Below are 15,042 nucleotides of genomic sequence, written 5' to 3' on the forward strand. Positions count from 1 at the left end.
TTCCAATTACATAATTGTTTAGAACTGGTAACTGAGTTGGCCTGTTTCCCTTTCCCCTCCTCATTCCTTTTCCCCTTTTGTGTCACATCTTCTCAAATGGAAGCCTGTTGGCAGAGACAAAATTACTTCCAATCAGTAAGCAGAATTTAGAAAATTATTGGCACTCTATAAACTAATGATCATAATATTAAGAAGAATACATCACACCAGCTCTGGTTCATGTGCTCCGAGCTTTGGCCATTCAATTTGTTCTTTAAGAACATTTGGAAGAGGTAGTGTTTTGGAAAAACAGGAGGCATGCATCATACCAAAGTGGAGGGAGGCAGCCTGTGGCATAACATTGCATCCCACTCCCAAAGGGTGCTATTTTGATTTTTTTTTAATTGTTCCTGAAGGAGATATTCCCAAGATTCATTTCAGTTTCTGATTAAAGCTGTAGTCGGCACTGATCGGGGCATTTGAACTCTAGTCTGCATGTACATATATCTGGTGACTTTTAATTTCCTCCAGAACTGCAGTATGGTCCTTTATGTCCTTCACATCATCTGTCTGGAAGACAACTACCAGTTAAATGCACAGAGAAGACTAACCTCCACCCCAGATTCTGTTGCTTCACTTCTGATGAGCCTTCTACTTTATGAGTCAATGTTTTAACTCCTATTGACAACCTTTCCCCCAAATCATGTCATGAATGTCTAGTGAGTTTTTCCTGGATGACAGAGCAGCATTTTGACTCCTACTGAGGTATGGAGAGTGTTTTTGTAGTTGTGTTGTGCTTCTGGGCTTCCCATAGGCCACCTGCTGGACTAGATGGGCCTTTGATGTGGCCCAGTAAGGATCTTCTTATGGGAGTCATTGCCAGCAAAAAAGAAACTTGGGTGGGAACTGTGGATTTGAATGTCATTTCTCGTGGGGTGGCTTCCTCTAGGAAATTTTGAGAAAGCATTGCAAAATGATTGTGGGGAGAATTTAGAGTAAGAGGAAAGGATCATGGGACATGCCAATGATTCTAAGCTACATCCTGGATTTTAGATCCCAGATTTTATAAAGTCAAAGGGTTTGAACCGTTTCCCTTCACTCAGACCCCCTCCGCAACCTGCATGTGCATTGCTTAAATTATTGGCTGGAAACCCCCCTTTGTGTGACTGATAACTTGTAAATAGCTGAAATAGGTGCACTTCTAATGGCTAGAAAATATCTCTTTCGGAAGGTACTATTATTTGTAGTTAGAGGGGCATTGAGTAGAGTTGGAGTTTGAATTTAAGAAGCATTATTGTGGTTTAGTTGTCTTCTTCAGGGGAGTTGAAGCAGGAGTTCCACTTATTTTGCATTCTTACAGGACCCTATTTATTTCCATTGTGCTTTTATACTTGTAAATAAAGCAAATGTAGAAGCCGCAACTCAAATACCTGCTGTTCTCTCATCAAAAGGATGGGAAAGGCATTTGGGAATGCATAACAATAGAATGAAATCTAACTTCTGTAAAAAAAGCAGCAGCAATTGGTTCTAAGATATAATTCAAAGAACAAACTCTTTCTCATGTAAATTGTACAATGAATCTCAAATATATTATTTAAATCAAGGTTTTGTGCTGCACTTGCTTTATCATTTTAAAATAAAGTAAGCTGGGCACACTATCAGTTTGGTGTTATTTCTGGATTCAGTGGTGTGTGAGAGGAGAGAGACTTTAGCAGAACTGGGGATATGCAAAGCTCTAGGATATCAGAATTAAATGCCTCAAAGCACTATATTTTAAGTGCATTATGTTATATTTTATACTTAACCAGGAGAAACAGGTGCTTTGGGTGAATAATAACTTGTGAACTGTAACATAGGGTGGGCAGAAGAAATGTCCCACAGCGTTCTGAAATGGCAAGTTTGTACAACCTTTGTTTTTCAATATAAGCTAATGGTATTTAAACAACTGTATACCTCTTTATGCTGTGCAATAGTGATTATATTATTTGACTCCAGGTAGAGATGGCCAATGGGACTGCGGTGCAGGAATTCATTTTGCTTGGATTTGAAGTTGAACAGCAGAAACAATACTTGCTTTTTGTCTTCATTGCCATTCTCTACATGCTCACTATGGCTGAGAACATCACCATCATTGCAGTGGTCTTCCTAGATAACCACCTGGCTCAGCTCCCCATGTACATCTTGCTGAGCAACTTCTCCTGGATGGAGATGTGCTATGTGTCCACCACTATGCCCCGACTGCTCTTTGACCTGGTGTCTCCTCCTGGGTTCATCTCTTTCCACGCCTGCTTCCTCCAGTTCTACATTTTCTTCTCACTTGGCAACACTGAATGCTTCTTTCTCTCAGCCATGGCTTTGGACCGGTACTTGGCCATCTGTCACCCACTTCGCTACCCACAAATTATGTCCCAATATTCCTGTTCTGCTCTGGTAGGTGCATGTTGGGTTGTTGGTTTCATGTGGTACCCTATCCCAGTGATTTTGATCTCCAAGTTGTCCTTCTGTGGACCTAACATCATTGACCATTTTTTTGTGTGATCCTGGGCCCATTTTGTCCCTGGCCTGCCCTCCACTCGGAAATGTTCCCCTTGTCTGCCAGATATTCATGCATGCTCTGTTTTTAATCAATGTCTTATTTGTTCTACTATTCTATGGCATTGTGATTCTCACCCTGATGAAAACCTCTAACCAAGGCACTTGTAGGAAAGCTTTTGCTACCATATCTTTTCACCTAGTTGTGGTCACACTTTTTTATGGCTCAGTAGCAGCGATGTACTTGATTCCAAGTGGAAAAACTCATTCAGCAGTCGCTAAGGCAGTCACACTCTTCTACACGGCAATTACACCCTTTCTTAACCCCTTGATCTACTGCCTGAGGAATGACCAGGTGAAAGAAGCCGTGGGCAGGTTGCTGAGGAAAAAGGAAAGATGGTTGAGGAGAAAGATGGTAGTTTAATAAGGATGAAGGAAACAAGTGTCACAAAACACCCAAGCATGTATTCAAATTTATTAAAATGAATGTATTTACAGTTGGAGTCCATAGGGTAGAATCCAACACTGCATGAATTGACATCTATTTGTATATTGTGACTTAACCTTCCTCTCTTTCCTCTTGCATAACCCCCAAAATCTCCTCCAGAGGAACCATCAAAAGCAGACTTTGAGGAGAAGAAGGTAAAGTCCCATTGTGCTAGCAGAAATCTGATCTGTTTTTGCACAGATAGCATTGGATACAACCCTTAATGACCAGTCAGGATGACCAGTATCTATGCAGGATCAAGGAGGACCTCAATGCTTGGCGCTCAGCATTCCAAAGATATCCAACTATGCTTCTGGAATGCAGTTCAATTATAATTTCATTTTGGCAGAATCCATTGAAAATATGTCATAAAGCAAAATAAAACGAATAATCTGTTTTGCACACTGACTGGAAATAGTACATTAAAAAGATTATCTGTGGGCGTGTTTTTTTCCTCCTAAAGTGATAAACACACTGGTGTGATTTGTGTTTCAGAAATGTTATAAATGCAATTTTTAAAAAAGCCAAAAAAAGCAAAAAAAAAAAAAAAAATTCAATGGAAACTCCAAACAGATGTGCTTATATAGGCAGTGTATGTGTGTGTTTTAGTAAAGGGTAAACACATCATCATTTACCATCTGAACACAAATGTAGCCTTTTAATAAACAAACTTGACTTCACTTTCCATGTTCTGCCATTTTCGGCCTTTTTCTGTGCACTCGCTGCCTCTAACAGAAAAAGCATCCTATACTCATACATAGTCACAGTCAATAATGCTGTATTGTTTTTAACACTTGATTGGGAGCTGCCCAGAGTGGCTGGGGAAACTCAGCCAGATGGGCGGGGTATAAATAAATAAATAAATAAATAAATAAATAATTATTTGTAGATGGATATTATATCAGCTTCATTAATGTGTGACCCCGAAATTCCGGACCCCTGCAAACTGAATTCCAACAACATCATGTATGATAATCCAGATATTTTCATTGGCCATCTGTGGGGATGGAAAGGGGAAAGCATTCATTTTGCTCACATGATGAGGCAACACTCCCTGTCTTGCTATGGCAGTTGCATTGTGAATCTCAACTTTGGAGCAAAACTTCCCCCCACATTCATCTGAAGAGAATAGTTTCTTAGTCATGACGAAGGTGGGTGGAGATAATCAATTCAGTCAAATCTGCATCACACTGAAAGAAAAGCAATGTGGTTGTCTGGCAGCTGCATTATCCAATACACATCTAGTTATTATCCATACACAGTGCTTTACTTTCAATAGAAATGATATTTGAAAGGACATTGAAGTGGGCATTGCACCAACTAGCTATCTATGCTTGATTTGATTGTCAACGTCTTGGATTAATTGCCTTAGAAAGATCTTTGTCCAACATCCACTCCTCTCCCCATAATTTCACATCCTTTTACCCAGTGCTTTTTTTTCTTTAAAAAATGTTTAGGGGTACTCTCATTTTGGCTGCTCCCCCTCTCCTTTCCTCCCCCTCAAACCCTCAACCCCTGGACAAGGGATTCGAGGCAGCAGAGGCGCTGTGAGGACAGGAAGGCCCTTGGTAATGGTGACGGCAGAGTCGGCTTGAGCAAGGAGGGGTGAGCGCTCGCCAGCTGGCTCTAGCCCAGCAAGAGGAGGAGGAGTGCCTTTGCCTTCACTGCGGCCACCCCAGACTCCCCTTCCCGGGCACCAGAGGGGAGCTGCAGTCCGCACTGCTACTGCAGAGACAGCTGGCATGTTGGTTAGTCCGTCGGGGCAACACAAATGTTTAGGGGTACGTATCCACCTGCATCCCCCCAGAAAGCAGTCCTCACTGCTACTGCTTTTACAAATGAATGAATGAAAGATATAACAGAAAAGCAAGAGCCTTGGCAGGGAAATTGGGTGACAAAATGTGCCCTCCGTTTTGGCTCAACATTTGACCTGTACTGGCACCAAGGCATCTTGGTACATCCTGGGAAGGGATGGGACTCAGAGAAACATTAACCACAACTCACAAAATCCAGTGTGATGGGACTATATTGTTATTCCAGGTAAGATAGCACCACTGTAGTCATCTTATCAGGTAGTCTCTTTGGATTCTGATCTCACACCTACATTTTCTTCCTAGTGCACAAAACAAAAGGGACTCAAGATTTCTGGCACCTAGCCTTATCTCTATGATCCAGCAATTATCTCTGTTGGCAAAGGCATTTGCATGGGGATCCGGGATCTACCTCTGTGACCCCTTTCCCCCAGGGCATAATCATAGGCCACTGAAATATTCCAGGTGTGTATCTTGGTTCACCCTGGAGAAAATGAGCACGTCACCAGTTTCCTTGGTAGAGAGACTACAGCAAAGATAACTGCTATGGGTGTTCTTGGTTCTCCAAAGAATAGTCTGTGTATTTTACCTACACCCCTGGATAATGAATCATCTGAGCTACTACCATGAGGAAGTATTTCTGATCTCTGACTCATGGCTTTAGAAACAAAGAGGGCATTGGAAATGATAGTAGGAATGATTAGGGACAAAGAAAGAAAATGCTGTGTTTGACAGCTTTTGAAGGCATCTGCCTGCCCATTATTATAAACAGACTGCTCAGCGAGATGGACCTTTGGTTGAATCCAGGAAGACAGACAATTCCTATGCTTTTGCTTAAGAGTGAACAGAAAAGCTGAGGATCAGGATTTCAACATTTCTGACTTGATTCTCTTGTGAGTGATATATTGCCTGCTCTTAAGCTCTGATGGTGGCCTTGTTGTGGAAAAAAGCCCAAGACGACCAGGAGCAGAGGGAACATAGGAAGCAGACCTATACTAAATCTAACCATTGGTCTGTCTTTCTTAGTATTGTCCACTCTGACTGGCAGCTCCTCTCCAGGGTTTAAGACCAGGAGTCTTTCCCAGCCATGTTTGGTTTTGCCAGGAATTGATTATGGGACCATAGCTCTACCACTGAGCTATGGTCCTTCTCTCCAAAAGGACCTCTTTTTTCCTCCCCTTTTCCTCAATGCTTAACACGTTTGCCCTGAATCCATATTCCTCCCAGCAGTGCTATCTCAGGAAACAAACGACCCTGGAGAATATTCTAAGACAGATCAGTGCTGGTTAATGAAAAACAGTACATGGGAAATGGGAGGGAGACTTGAAGCCATAAAAGGTTTTCTTAAGTGGGCATCAGATGTTTGTGTATTGGGGCTGCAGGATCTTCTCAAGCTGCTGGAGAGATGGTGGGATCTTCATTTTGGGAGGGGGGCACTAGGCCATTGATGTATGTCTTGACGTTAGCGAGAAGAAGGTATTGAGGGATAATGCTCACAGAAAATAAGATATATGGAGCTGAGTATGTTCAGTGTCCCAGGGATTATTTGAGCAGTGTCACTGCATTCTTAGCTCTTGGCTGTGGTTGGGATGGCATATTGCTCTGAACCTGATAATGCTGACATGGGTTGTTAGGATGTGCTTGTAAAGAATATTTTCTTCATGAAAAAGCTCCCAGGTTCTTTCCTTGGCATCTCAAGGTAAGGATGGGGGGGGGGGGTCCTATTTTAATTGCTGGTGAATCAATGCTGAGTGAACTAATGCCCTGACTTGGTATGGAACAGTTTCCTTTGTCCCCATGTACCTGAACCTGCTGCATTGAGCATCTGAATTAGAACTTTCCCCAGCTTTCATTTTGACAAAATAACAATTGGCCACCAAACAATTATGGAATATAAACAGCTTCTAATTTAATGTACGTTTACTGGTAGTAACTGACAATGAATTATTTATCCATCAGATAATCCAAGCTTCTATCCTATCCACACTGCTTGGGAGTAGGTCCTATGGAATGTAATAGTATATATTTCTGTGTAGAGATGGAAAGGTTTGCAACAGTACAAGACACTTGAATCAAATAATTACTTGCGTCCAGTGCTATTTTTCTAGAAAAAGAGGTGCCAAAACTCACCATGAACGCCTCCCTTGTTCTCTTATCATGACAATGGCGCCCACTTGAGAGGTGCTAGAACTGAGTTCTGGTGAGCTCCCACTGGAAAAAGCCCTGCTTGCATCAGTCTCTTGATCTGTGTAAATCGTGAGTCATATATTCACTCTTTAGCTGGTTCAGTAGCAAATGTATTTTGATGATAGCTTCAGGGCCTAGTGAAACTGGCGGGCTGATATGGCTGATATGGGAGGGGGGGTTGGGGGGAAAGATTAATTGAAGATTGAGTTTTGAATCTTCTGAGTTTTGAATCTTCCGCTAATGAATAACTTGATGCTAGTGGATAGGGGAAATTAGCTATTATCATTCCCTGAACTTTAGGCTGAGTGTCATTCATTATATAGTCAGATGACACCAGCCATGCACAAGAGGGATGGGAGAGCAGATGTAGGCATGAAATTGTAGAAGAAGAAAGAAGCTCCACAATGTGGTGGGAGGGATGCCCTAAACAACCCAAAGAGCATTGATGATGTACAATTGTCATGTAAGGAAACAATGGTGAGAGGGAAATGGAATGGTTTAGCTAGAATTCTAAGTACCGGCACATGGCAACATTTTGATTCAGGTCTCCCTTGCAAAAGGAACTTCTCATTATGAAGTTATGCTAAAAAAAACCACACAACTCCTTGGAAATTGTGTTTGTAAGCATGAATGAAATTCTGCATATTTGTTTTCCCCCAAAGGACTACAGTGCATTGGGGATGATAATTCCACCTGCCCTTTTCTAATATTAGTCTCCTCATGGCTGGTTTGGCAGAAAAGACTTGACTGAATCTCCCTGATTTGCTTAGTAAATAATATTATCCATATAATCCAAGTAATATGTTGCAAGACTTTGAGGATGCCCTGTCTAATTGAGTTTTTATTCTGTGTTATAATCCATTAAATAGATATGTTGTAATAATATGTCCCTGTGCAATGCAATAAAATGAATTAACTTTACTGAATATAATTATATGATGTTATTTTTGATTATAATACTTATAAATCACAATAGTGAGTTGTTCTGTGCTGTCTTTGAACAGTATGGAATAGATTGCCTAGAGGTGCCAATAGTAACTAACACCTTCTTGCCTCTCTCCCGCCCAGGCCCAGCCATCTCCATGAATGCTTCCAGTGTCACTGAGTTTGTGCTCCTGGGTCTCTTCCATTCCCACTCCATCCAGCTCCTTCTCTTTGTCCTGGTCTTTGCCTGCTACACAGCAACCCTTGTGGGCAACCTCCTCATTGTGGTGACTGTACATGCAGAGCCCCGCCTCCTTCTGTCCCCCATGTACTTCTTCTTGTCTAATTTATCCATTCTTGATACTTCCTTGGCTTCTGTGGCTGTGCCTAAAATGCTGGCAGACCTGGTTAGCTATGGCCAGACCATTTCCTATGGAGGCTGCATGGCCCAAGTCTTCTTCCTTCACTTCTTTGGGGGTAGCGAGATGCTGCTTCTCACTCTCATGGCTTATGATCGTTATGTGGCTATCTGCCATCCACTGAGATATACAACTACAATGAACCGTCAACGTTGCATGAGACTTCTCACATCCTGCTGGATTGGAGGTTTTATCCATTCTGCCACCCAGCTCATCCTGGTCCTCCGACTCCCATTCTGTGGACCAAATGAACTGGACAATTTCTACTGTGATGTTCCGCAGGTGGTCAAATTGGCTTGCGTCAATACCTACGTCACTGAGATACTCATGGCAGCCAACAGTGGCCTCCTCTCCCTGGTTTGCTTCCTTATCTTGCTAATCTCCTATGGTGTCATCCTGGTCAGCCTTCAAGGCCGATTCAAGGAGAGTAGAAGGAAGGCTCTGTCGACCTGCAGTTCTCACTTGACCGTAGTCAGCCTCTTTTTTGTGCCCTGCCTCTTTGTGTACCTTGTACCCTTCTCCAGCACCAATGTGGACAAAATGGCCTCCACATTCTACACTGTAGTCACCCCTGCACTCAACCCTATCATATATACTCTCAGGAATCAGGACATGAAGAAGGCTATGGGCCAATTGAAAAACCAGTGTATTTTCTCCCATTGATCTGTGATGGGAGAAAGTTGAACTCTCTCCCCAAAACTTGTATCTGTTAATAACTCCCAGACCTCTCCTGCTTTCTTGATGGATGTGTGGTTGGTTGATAAGCTTTTCATAAAGCTCCAAGGGCCTTCTGGTGGTTCCCTTACTGCGAGAAGTGAGGTTACAGGGAATCAGGCAGAGGGCCTTCCTGGTAGTGGTAGGAATATTTTATGTGCTGTAAGCCACCCAGAGTGGCTGGGGAAACCAAGCCAGATGGATGGGGTATGAAATATAGAATTATTATTATTATTATTATTATTATTATTATTATTATTATTATTATTAACCTGTGGCTTTCCAGATGTTGTTGAATATGTGCCCAACCAGTGTAGCCTATGGTCACTTTGATGGGAATTGTAGTCCAACAATATTCAGTACCACAGCTTAGCCATTCTTACCTTATCGTATGAATGCAATGGTATTTGAATTGTTGATATGACAAAAATGTTGTGCATATATTCATGGTTTAAAAACATTATAAATGACATTATTTTATTTGTTTAATAAAGTTGTTTGTCTTCTTTAAAAAATTATATTGGTAAAGTTGTATTTTTCATTATATAACCTTCAAAAGTAGAATTCAGTTTGCATTAGAGCACCAGGCTCACTGATGAGCTAGGAACAGTGTAACTGCAATGGTCTGGAGCAAACAGACCTGAAATGTATTGTTGCACAATGTCCCAATCTCTGAGTGGAACCCTGGGTAACCCTTGCTCTGGTGATGCTCTGATATCCACATATTGCTGCAACTAGGCAACAATGCATTGTTGTATTAGGCTAAGAATCATTGGTCCAATTGCCTTGGAGCTATCTTATTCCAACTAGACGCAGGAGCATCTTTGGTCTTTCCCAGAGTTGATGAGTCTTGTTTTACAACAATGAGAAATTGAGCCTTTACAGTCATCAGCCCAGTCCTGTGGGACATCCTGCCAATAGAGATTCAGTCTTCTGCACCAACTTTTTGATATTCCAGATAGCATAGCACCACTGTGAGTTTGTTGTTGCATAGTTATATTCATTGCATTAGGTAGTCTCTTTGGATTTTGGCCACCTTCCTAAATTTTCTGTGAAATTCATGAGACAAAAGGGACTTGAGATTTTTGGCACCTAGTGCTTCCTCTATGATTGATTCAGCAATAAACTCTTTTGGCAAAAGTCTCCAAAAGGGACCAGGGATCTGCCCCTTGCCCCCAGAGTATAATCACAAGCTCCTGAAATATTATAGATGTGTTTCTACTCCCACTATAGAGAGAAACTGCAGGATACTTTGTTCCATAGTTAGAGAGACTGCTGGGTGTCCAGTACTGGAAGCAGAAAAAGGCAATGAATGGTTACATCTAGTTCTCCAAATTACAGTCTGGAGGTTTTTTCAGTAGCCCTGGGTGAGGAATACTCTGAGCTGCTACAATGAACAGGCTTTGCTGATCTCTAGAATAGAGGGAAAGAAAAATAGGGTTTAAAATGAAATGGTAGATTTGAACAAAGCTGAGAAACCCATTATGCTGCCCTTGAGCTTTTGAAGGCATCTGCCTGCCTATTGCTGTAAGAAGATTGGATGGTAGATTGACCTTTGTTCTTATGCTTGTGTTTGGCAAAGGTTGGGAATCTGGATTCCTGAATTCTGTTTTGATAGTCCACACTTAACGCTTGTGTAAGGTAATTCATTCCTTGCCCTCAAGCCTTGATGTTGGTCACGTTATAAAAAAATCATAGAAAACTAGCAATATTTTTTTCCTTTTTCCCTCCTATTTCCCTTTAGCATTAACTTTTTTCTTCTGAATCTTTCTTCACCTTTGAAGGGCAATCTCTGGAGACCAACAACATAGAAGGGCACCCTAAAGCAGATCACTGCTGACTGAGAACAAGGTATGTGAGAAAAGTAGAATGTTGAATGAAAGAAAGATACCATTAAGGTGGCACCAGAGGTTGTTGTATTGGGGTTCCAATATCTTCTCAAGCGGCTGGATATGAGGTGAGGGCTTCATTGTGGGAGCACTAGATCACTGAAGTATTGGATACATGAACTTAGTGAGAATACATATCTGCTTATTGCAAAAAAGAGATTTGGATCTGAGTGTGCTCAGTAACCCAGACATGCAGCATTGCTCTGGCGGTGTCCTTGCATGCCTAAGTAACCGTATTAAGATGCCCCCCCCATGTATGAGATGCCCCCTATTTTGGGGGACTCAGATTTAAGAAAATACACCCTCAGCACTATCCATGTATAAGACACCCCCTAATTTTTGACATTATTTTTTAGGAAAAAACCTAGTCTTATACACAGAAAAATATGGTATATGTGTGGCTGTAAGGACACAGTCCAATGAAGTTCTAACTCTGAAATGTCTTATTTGTTGCATTCAGAGATGGTAAGAAGGGAGCTTCCTGATCTCTGACTGTAATAAACTGATTGATTGGTTATTTGAGCTTCCATCAGCTTCACCAGAAGGTGAGAGGGAAAGACAGCAAGGCACATTGCATGGTACCAATGCACAGTAGTTCTGCTGATGCATCCTGGCAGTTCTGCTGGTTTGTTTGCACCACACTGACCTGCCAGGCCCCTCTCCACTCTCCTCTCCCTCCCAGTAAGCTAGAGTGATTCTAGTGATGGAAAGTCAGGTAAGCGTTATCACCCCTTCCCATAAATTGCTACTGCTTGCATTGTTAGTTACACTAAAATGGGTTGATACTAGGCAGGGGTTGAAATTCAGGTGTAGAGTGCACATGTTGTATGTGAAAGTTTCCAGTTTCTATTCAAGGTATTACCGTACTTGGAAACACTCCTGTATGAAAGCACCTATATGAAAGCCAGTCAGTGCTGGCGATATTGCAAATGGACTGACATGGCATGAAGCAATTGCCTGTGTGCATGAATCTACTGTATTAGTATCTGAATGAGACTCCCCCTCAACTTTTAAATTGGCAAAATAGTCATTGGCCATCCAAACAGTTGCAGAATATAAATAGACAGGTTTTTCTGTAATGTGTGTCAATACTGACAGTCTTCTTTCTCTTCTTCTTTGCCAAGTAATATTGTCTTTCATGAACACGGTTTTAAAAGTGAGTCTGAAAGTGACTGTGGAGGCCAATTCTGGATCCACACGTCCTTCCACAGTGGGGACATAGGTTTCCAGGCAGGAGTTGATCATGGTGAGGGTTTTCCAAGCGTGCCTTCCCCTTAGCATGTTTCTCCCTTTCGTCTTAAGTTTGAGTATAGGCTGCAGGTTTTTAAGCCTACAATCTGATCCAAACTTCCTGGGAGTACTGAACTCAATAGGACTTCTAAGTAGAAATGGATAGGAATACACACAGCAAGACACTTTGGTCAAATAATTTATTGCATTAATCTCTTGGTTCTTGTATTTGCTCTTTGTCTGATGGCCAAGAGTAGCTCCTTGAGCAGCAAACAGGTTTTGATGATAGCTTCAGGGTCAAGTGAAGCACTGAAGACTAGGCACTATGGAGGCTGATAGTCCAAGCCATGATTGCTTTTTTTTTCAGGGTAAGATATAATTTGTGGGATTTGTGGGATCTCTACAGAGGCAAAAATGCTTTGTCAGTGTTATGTAGGGTTTGGTTTGCATGAAAGCTGGCAATGTTAACATGGCTCTGATACTCAGTTCTGGTACTCTTTTGAGTGCATTCACTAGAGATGTTGAGCAAAATTAATAAAATAGTTTGAACAGAAGAAAGACTTAAACACCAATTTCTCTAAACTTATGCCTGAAAACACACTGAATATGAACTAAGACACGATTAGGTTTGCCAAGGAAAGAGAAGGGTGGCTGAAAGCATGGTGAAGGTGTACTTGCTTTAGGGTGAGAAGGGAAGATTATCAGAACACAGAAAGGGGTTGGGTCCATGTGATTTCTTTCCTTTCCTTTAAAAAAATTCTTTATTGCTGGTGTGGCAGGAAAGACTACAATGAATCTTCCTAACAATATGTTCCATAAAGTCATGCATTGTGGAACTTTGAGGATCCACTGCCTAGTTGAGTTAGTATTCTGCGTTCTATGCTAATAATTTAAACTAAGATATTGCAATAAAAACATGCTTTATCACTGTGTAATGTGATAAATATATTAAGTCTACTGAATATCATTACCTGAGGTTAATCTTTCTTGTCATACTTATACGTAAATCCCAACAATAGGGTATTCTGTGATGTCTTTGAACAGTGAGGAAAAAATGGACAAGAACTACTGGCTCTTAACATGTCTTTGTCTCTTCTCTCTTCAGATCCAGCCACCTCTATGAATACTTCCAGTGTCACTGAGTTTGTCTTCCTAGGTCTCTCCCGCTCCCACTCCATCCAACTCCTTCTCTTTGTCCTGGTCTCAGTCTCCTACACAGCAATCCTACTGGGCAATCTCCTCATTGTGGTGACTGTGCATGCAGATTCCCATCTCCTCCAGACCCCTATGTACTTCTTCCTGGCTAACTTATCCATCATTGATAGTTCTGTGGGCTCTGTGGTTATCCCCAAGATGTTGGCAGGCCGAGCAAATTATGGCCAGACAATCTCATTCGGTGGTTGTATGGCCCAGGTCTTCTTCCTCCACTTCTTTGGGGGTACCGAGATGCTCCTCCTCACCGTTATGGCCTATGATCGCTATGTGGCCATCTGCCACCCACTGACATACACAACCAGAATGAATCGCCCACGTTGCAGGAGGCTCCTGGCATCCTGTTGGGTTGGAGGCCTCATCCACACTGGAACCCAGCTGGTCCTGGTTCTTCGACTGCCATTCTGTGGACCAAATAAACTGGACAATTTCTTTTGTGATGTCCCACAGGTGGTCAGATTGGCTTGTGCTGATACTTACAGCACTGAGATACTCATGGCAGCCAATAGTGGCCTCCTCTCTTTGGTTTGCTTCTTTATCTTGCTAGTCTCCTATGGTGTCATCCTGGTCAGCCTTCAAGGCCACTTCAAGGAGAGTGGAGGGAAGGCTTTGTCCACCTGCAGCTCTCACTTGACTGTGGTCAGCCTCTTTTTTGTGCCCTGCCTCTTTGTGTACCTTGTACCCTTCTCCAGTTCTGGTGTGGACAAAATGGCTTCCATATTCTACACCGTAGTCACCCCTGCACTCAACCCTATGATATATACTCTGAGGAATAGGGAAATGAAGGAGGCTATGGTTCGGTTGAAGAATCACTGCATCTTCTTCTGTTCTTGTGTCCGTGGACAAAAATGAGTTCTCCCCCAAAATATTATACCTACTACAGTCGCACGTTCGTCTCCTGATTTATGAATGGCTTTGTCACTGAAGCAAATGGAAAACTAGCTCTCTGTATAATTAGAGGTCTTTGGCGGTGCCTATTCTATGGCTAGTGTCCCAGGAGCTGCTGTGCAAAGCCCACATATGCACAGATAGAAAGAGGTGTTCTCCTTGAATCCATGTGGTTGTAGTGGTTAGATCTGAATTTTGAAGTGAATGTAAATGCTGGTTCCTTCCACAATTTTATCTTGCCTACCACAAAGTACAGGCAACAGTTAGACCACTGATGGTTAATTTGTTGCTCTGCATATGTTGTTGGATGCTAACTACCACCAACCGTGGCCAGCATGACCAATGGTCAGGATTGAAGGGAGTTGTAGTCCAACACGATTTGGAGGGCTAGAGGTTAGCCGCCCCTGCCTAAATGTTTAAACAAAATTAACATTGAATTGTTGGTATACAAAATAGGTTGACAATATTTAAGTAACTATTTTGTTTTATTTTATTTTATTTTTAAAGGAATGGCTTTCTTCGAATGAGACAAAACCACATGGACCAGTTTGCTGTATTGTCAGAAATGAACACATCTCAAAATCTCAGTCACCTCTCTGGCCCAGATATAGAGAAAGGTCTATCAGTCAATATCCCTGCTTTTCAGGATTTCCCATTTGGATATTACTTGGAATTCAGGGAGACTGTGTTTGTGCTATCATAAAGTGATACAATTCATGAGTTCATCAGGCCTTTTGAGACTTTACATCAGGTTATCCACCCACCCACTG

At 42.0% G+C, this 15,042-nt stretch overlaps 2 protein-coding genes and 1 pseudogene across 3 annotated transcripts; all 3 read left to right on the forward strand.

The window, feature by feature from the left end:
* The first annotated feature begins 1,989 nt into the window (after window positions 1–1,989).
* On the forward strand, window positions 1,990–2,935 carry LOC310662601 (olfactory receptor 11H6-like; annotated as a pseudogene). Its single transcript has one exon. The product of its transcript is annotated as an olfactory receptor 11H6-like (transcript).
* Window positions 2,936–8,078: 5,143 nt separating this feature from the next.
* Window positions 8,079–9,002, forward strand: LOC310663106 (olfactory receptor 4Q3-like; the record flags this gene model as incomplete). The annotated part of the gene is made up of 1 exon (XM_083410734.1): window positions 8,079–9,002. One exon carries the CDS (start codon window positions 8,079–8,081, stop codon window positions 9,000–9,002), a length of 924 nt encoding a protein of 307 aa, XP_083266860.1.
* Window positions 9,003–13,291: 4,289 nt separating this feature from the next.
* On the forward strand, window positions 13,292–14,236 carry LOC310662602 (olfactory receptor 4Q3-like; the record flags this gene model as incomplete). Its single annotated transcript, XM_083409547.1, has 1 exon — window positions 13,292–14,236. One exon carries the CDS (start codon window positions 13,292–13,294, stop codon window positions 14,234–14,236), a length of 945 nt encoding a protein of 314 aa, XP_083265673.1.
* Between the last annotated feature and the right edge of the window lie 806 nt (window positions 14,237–15,042).

Source organism: Podarcis tiliguerta, assembly GCF_965153285.1.
Source record: "Podarcis tiliguerta genome assembly, chromosome: 13".
Lineage (NCBI taxonomy): Eukaryota > Metazoa > Chordata > Lepidosauria > Squamata > Lacertidae > Podarcis > Podarcis tiliguerta.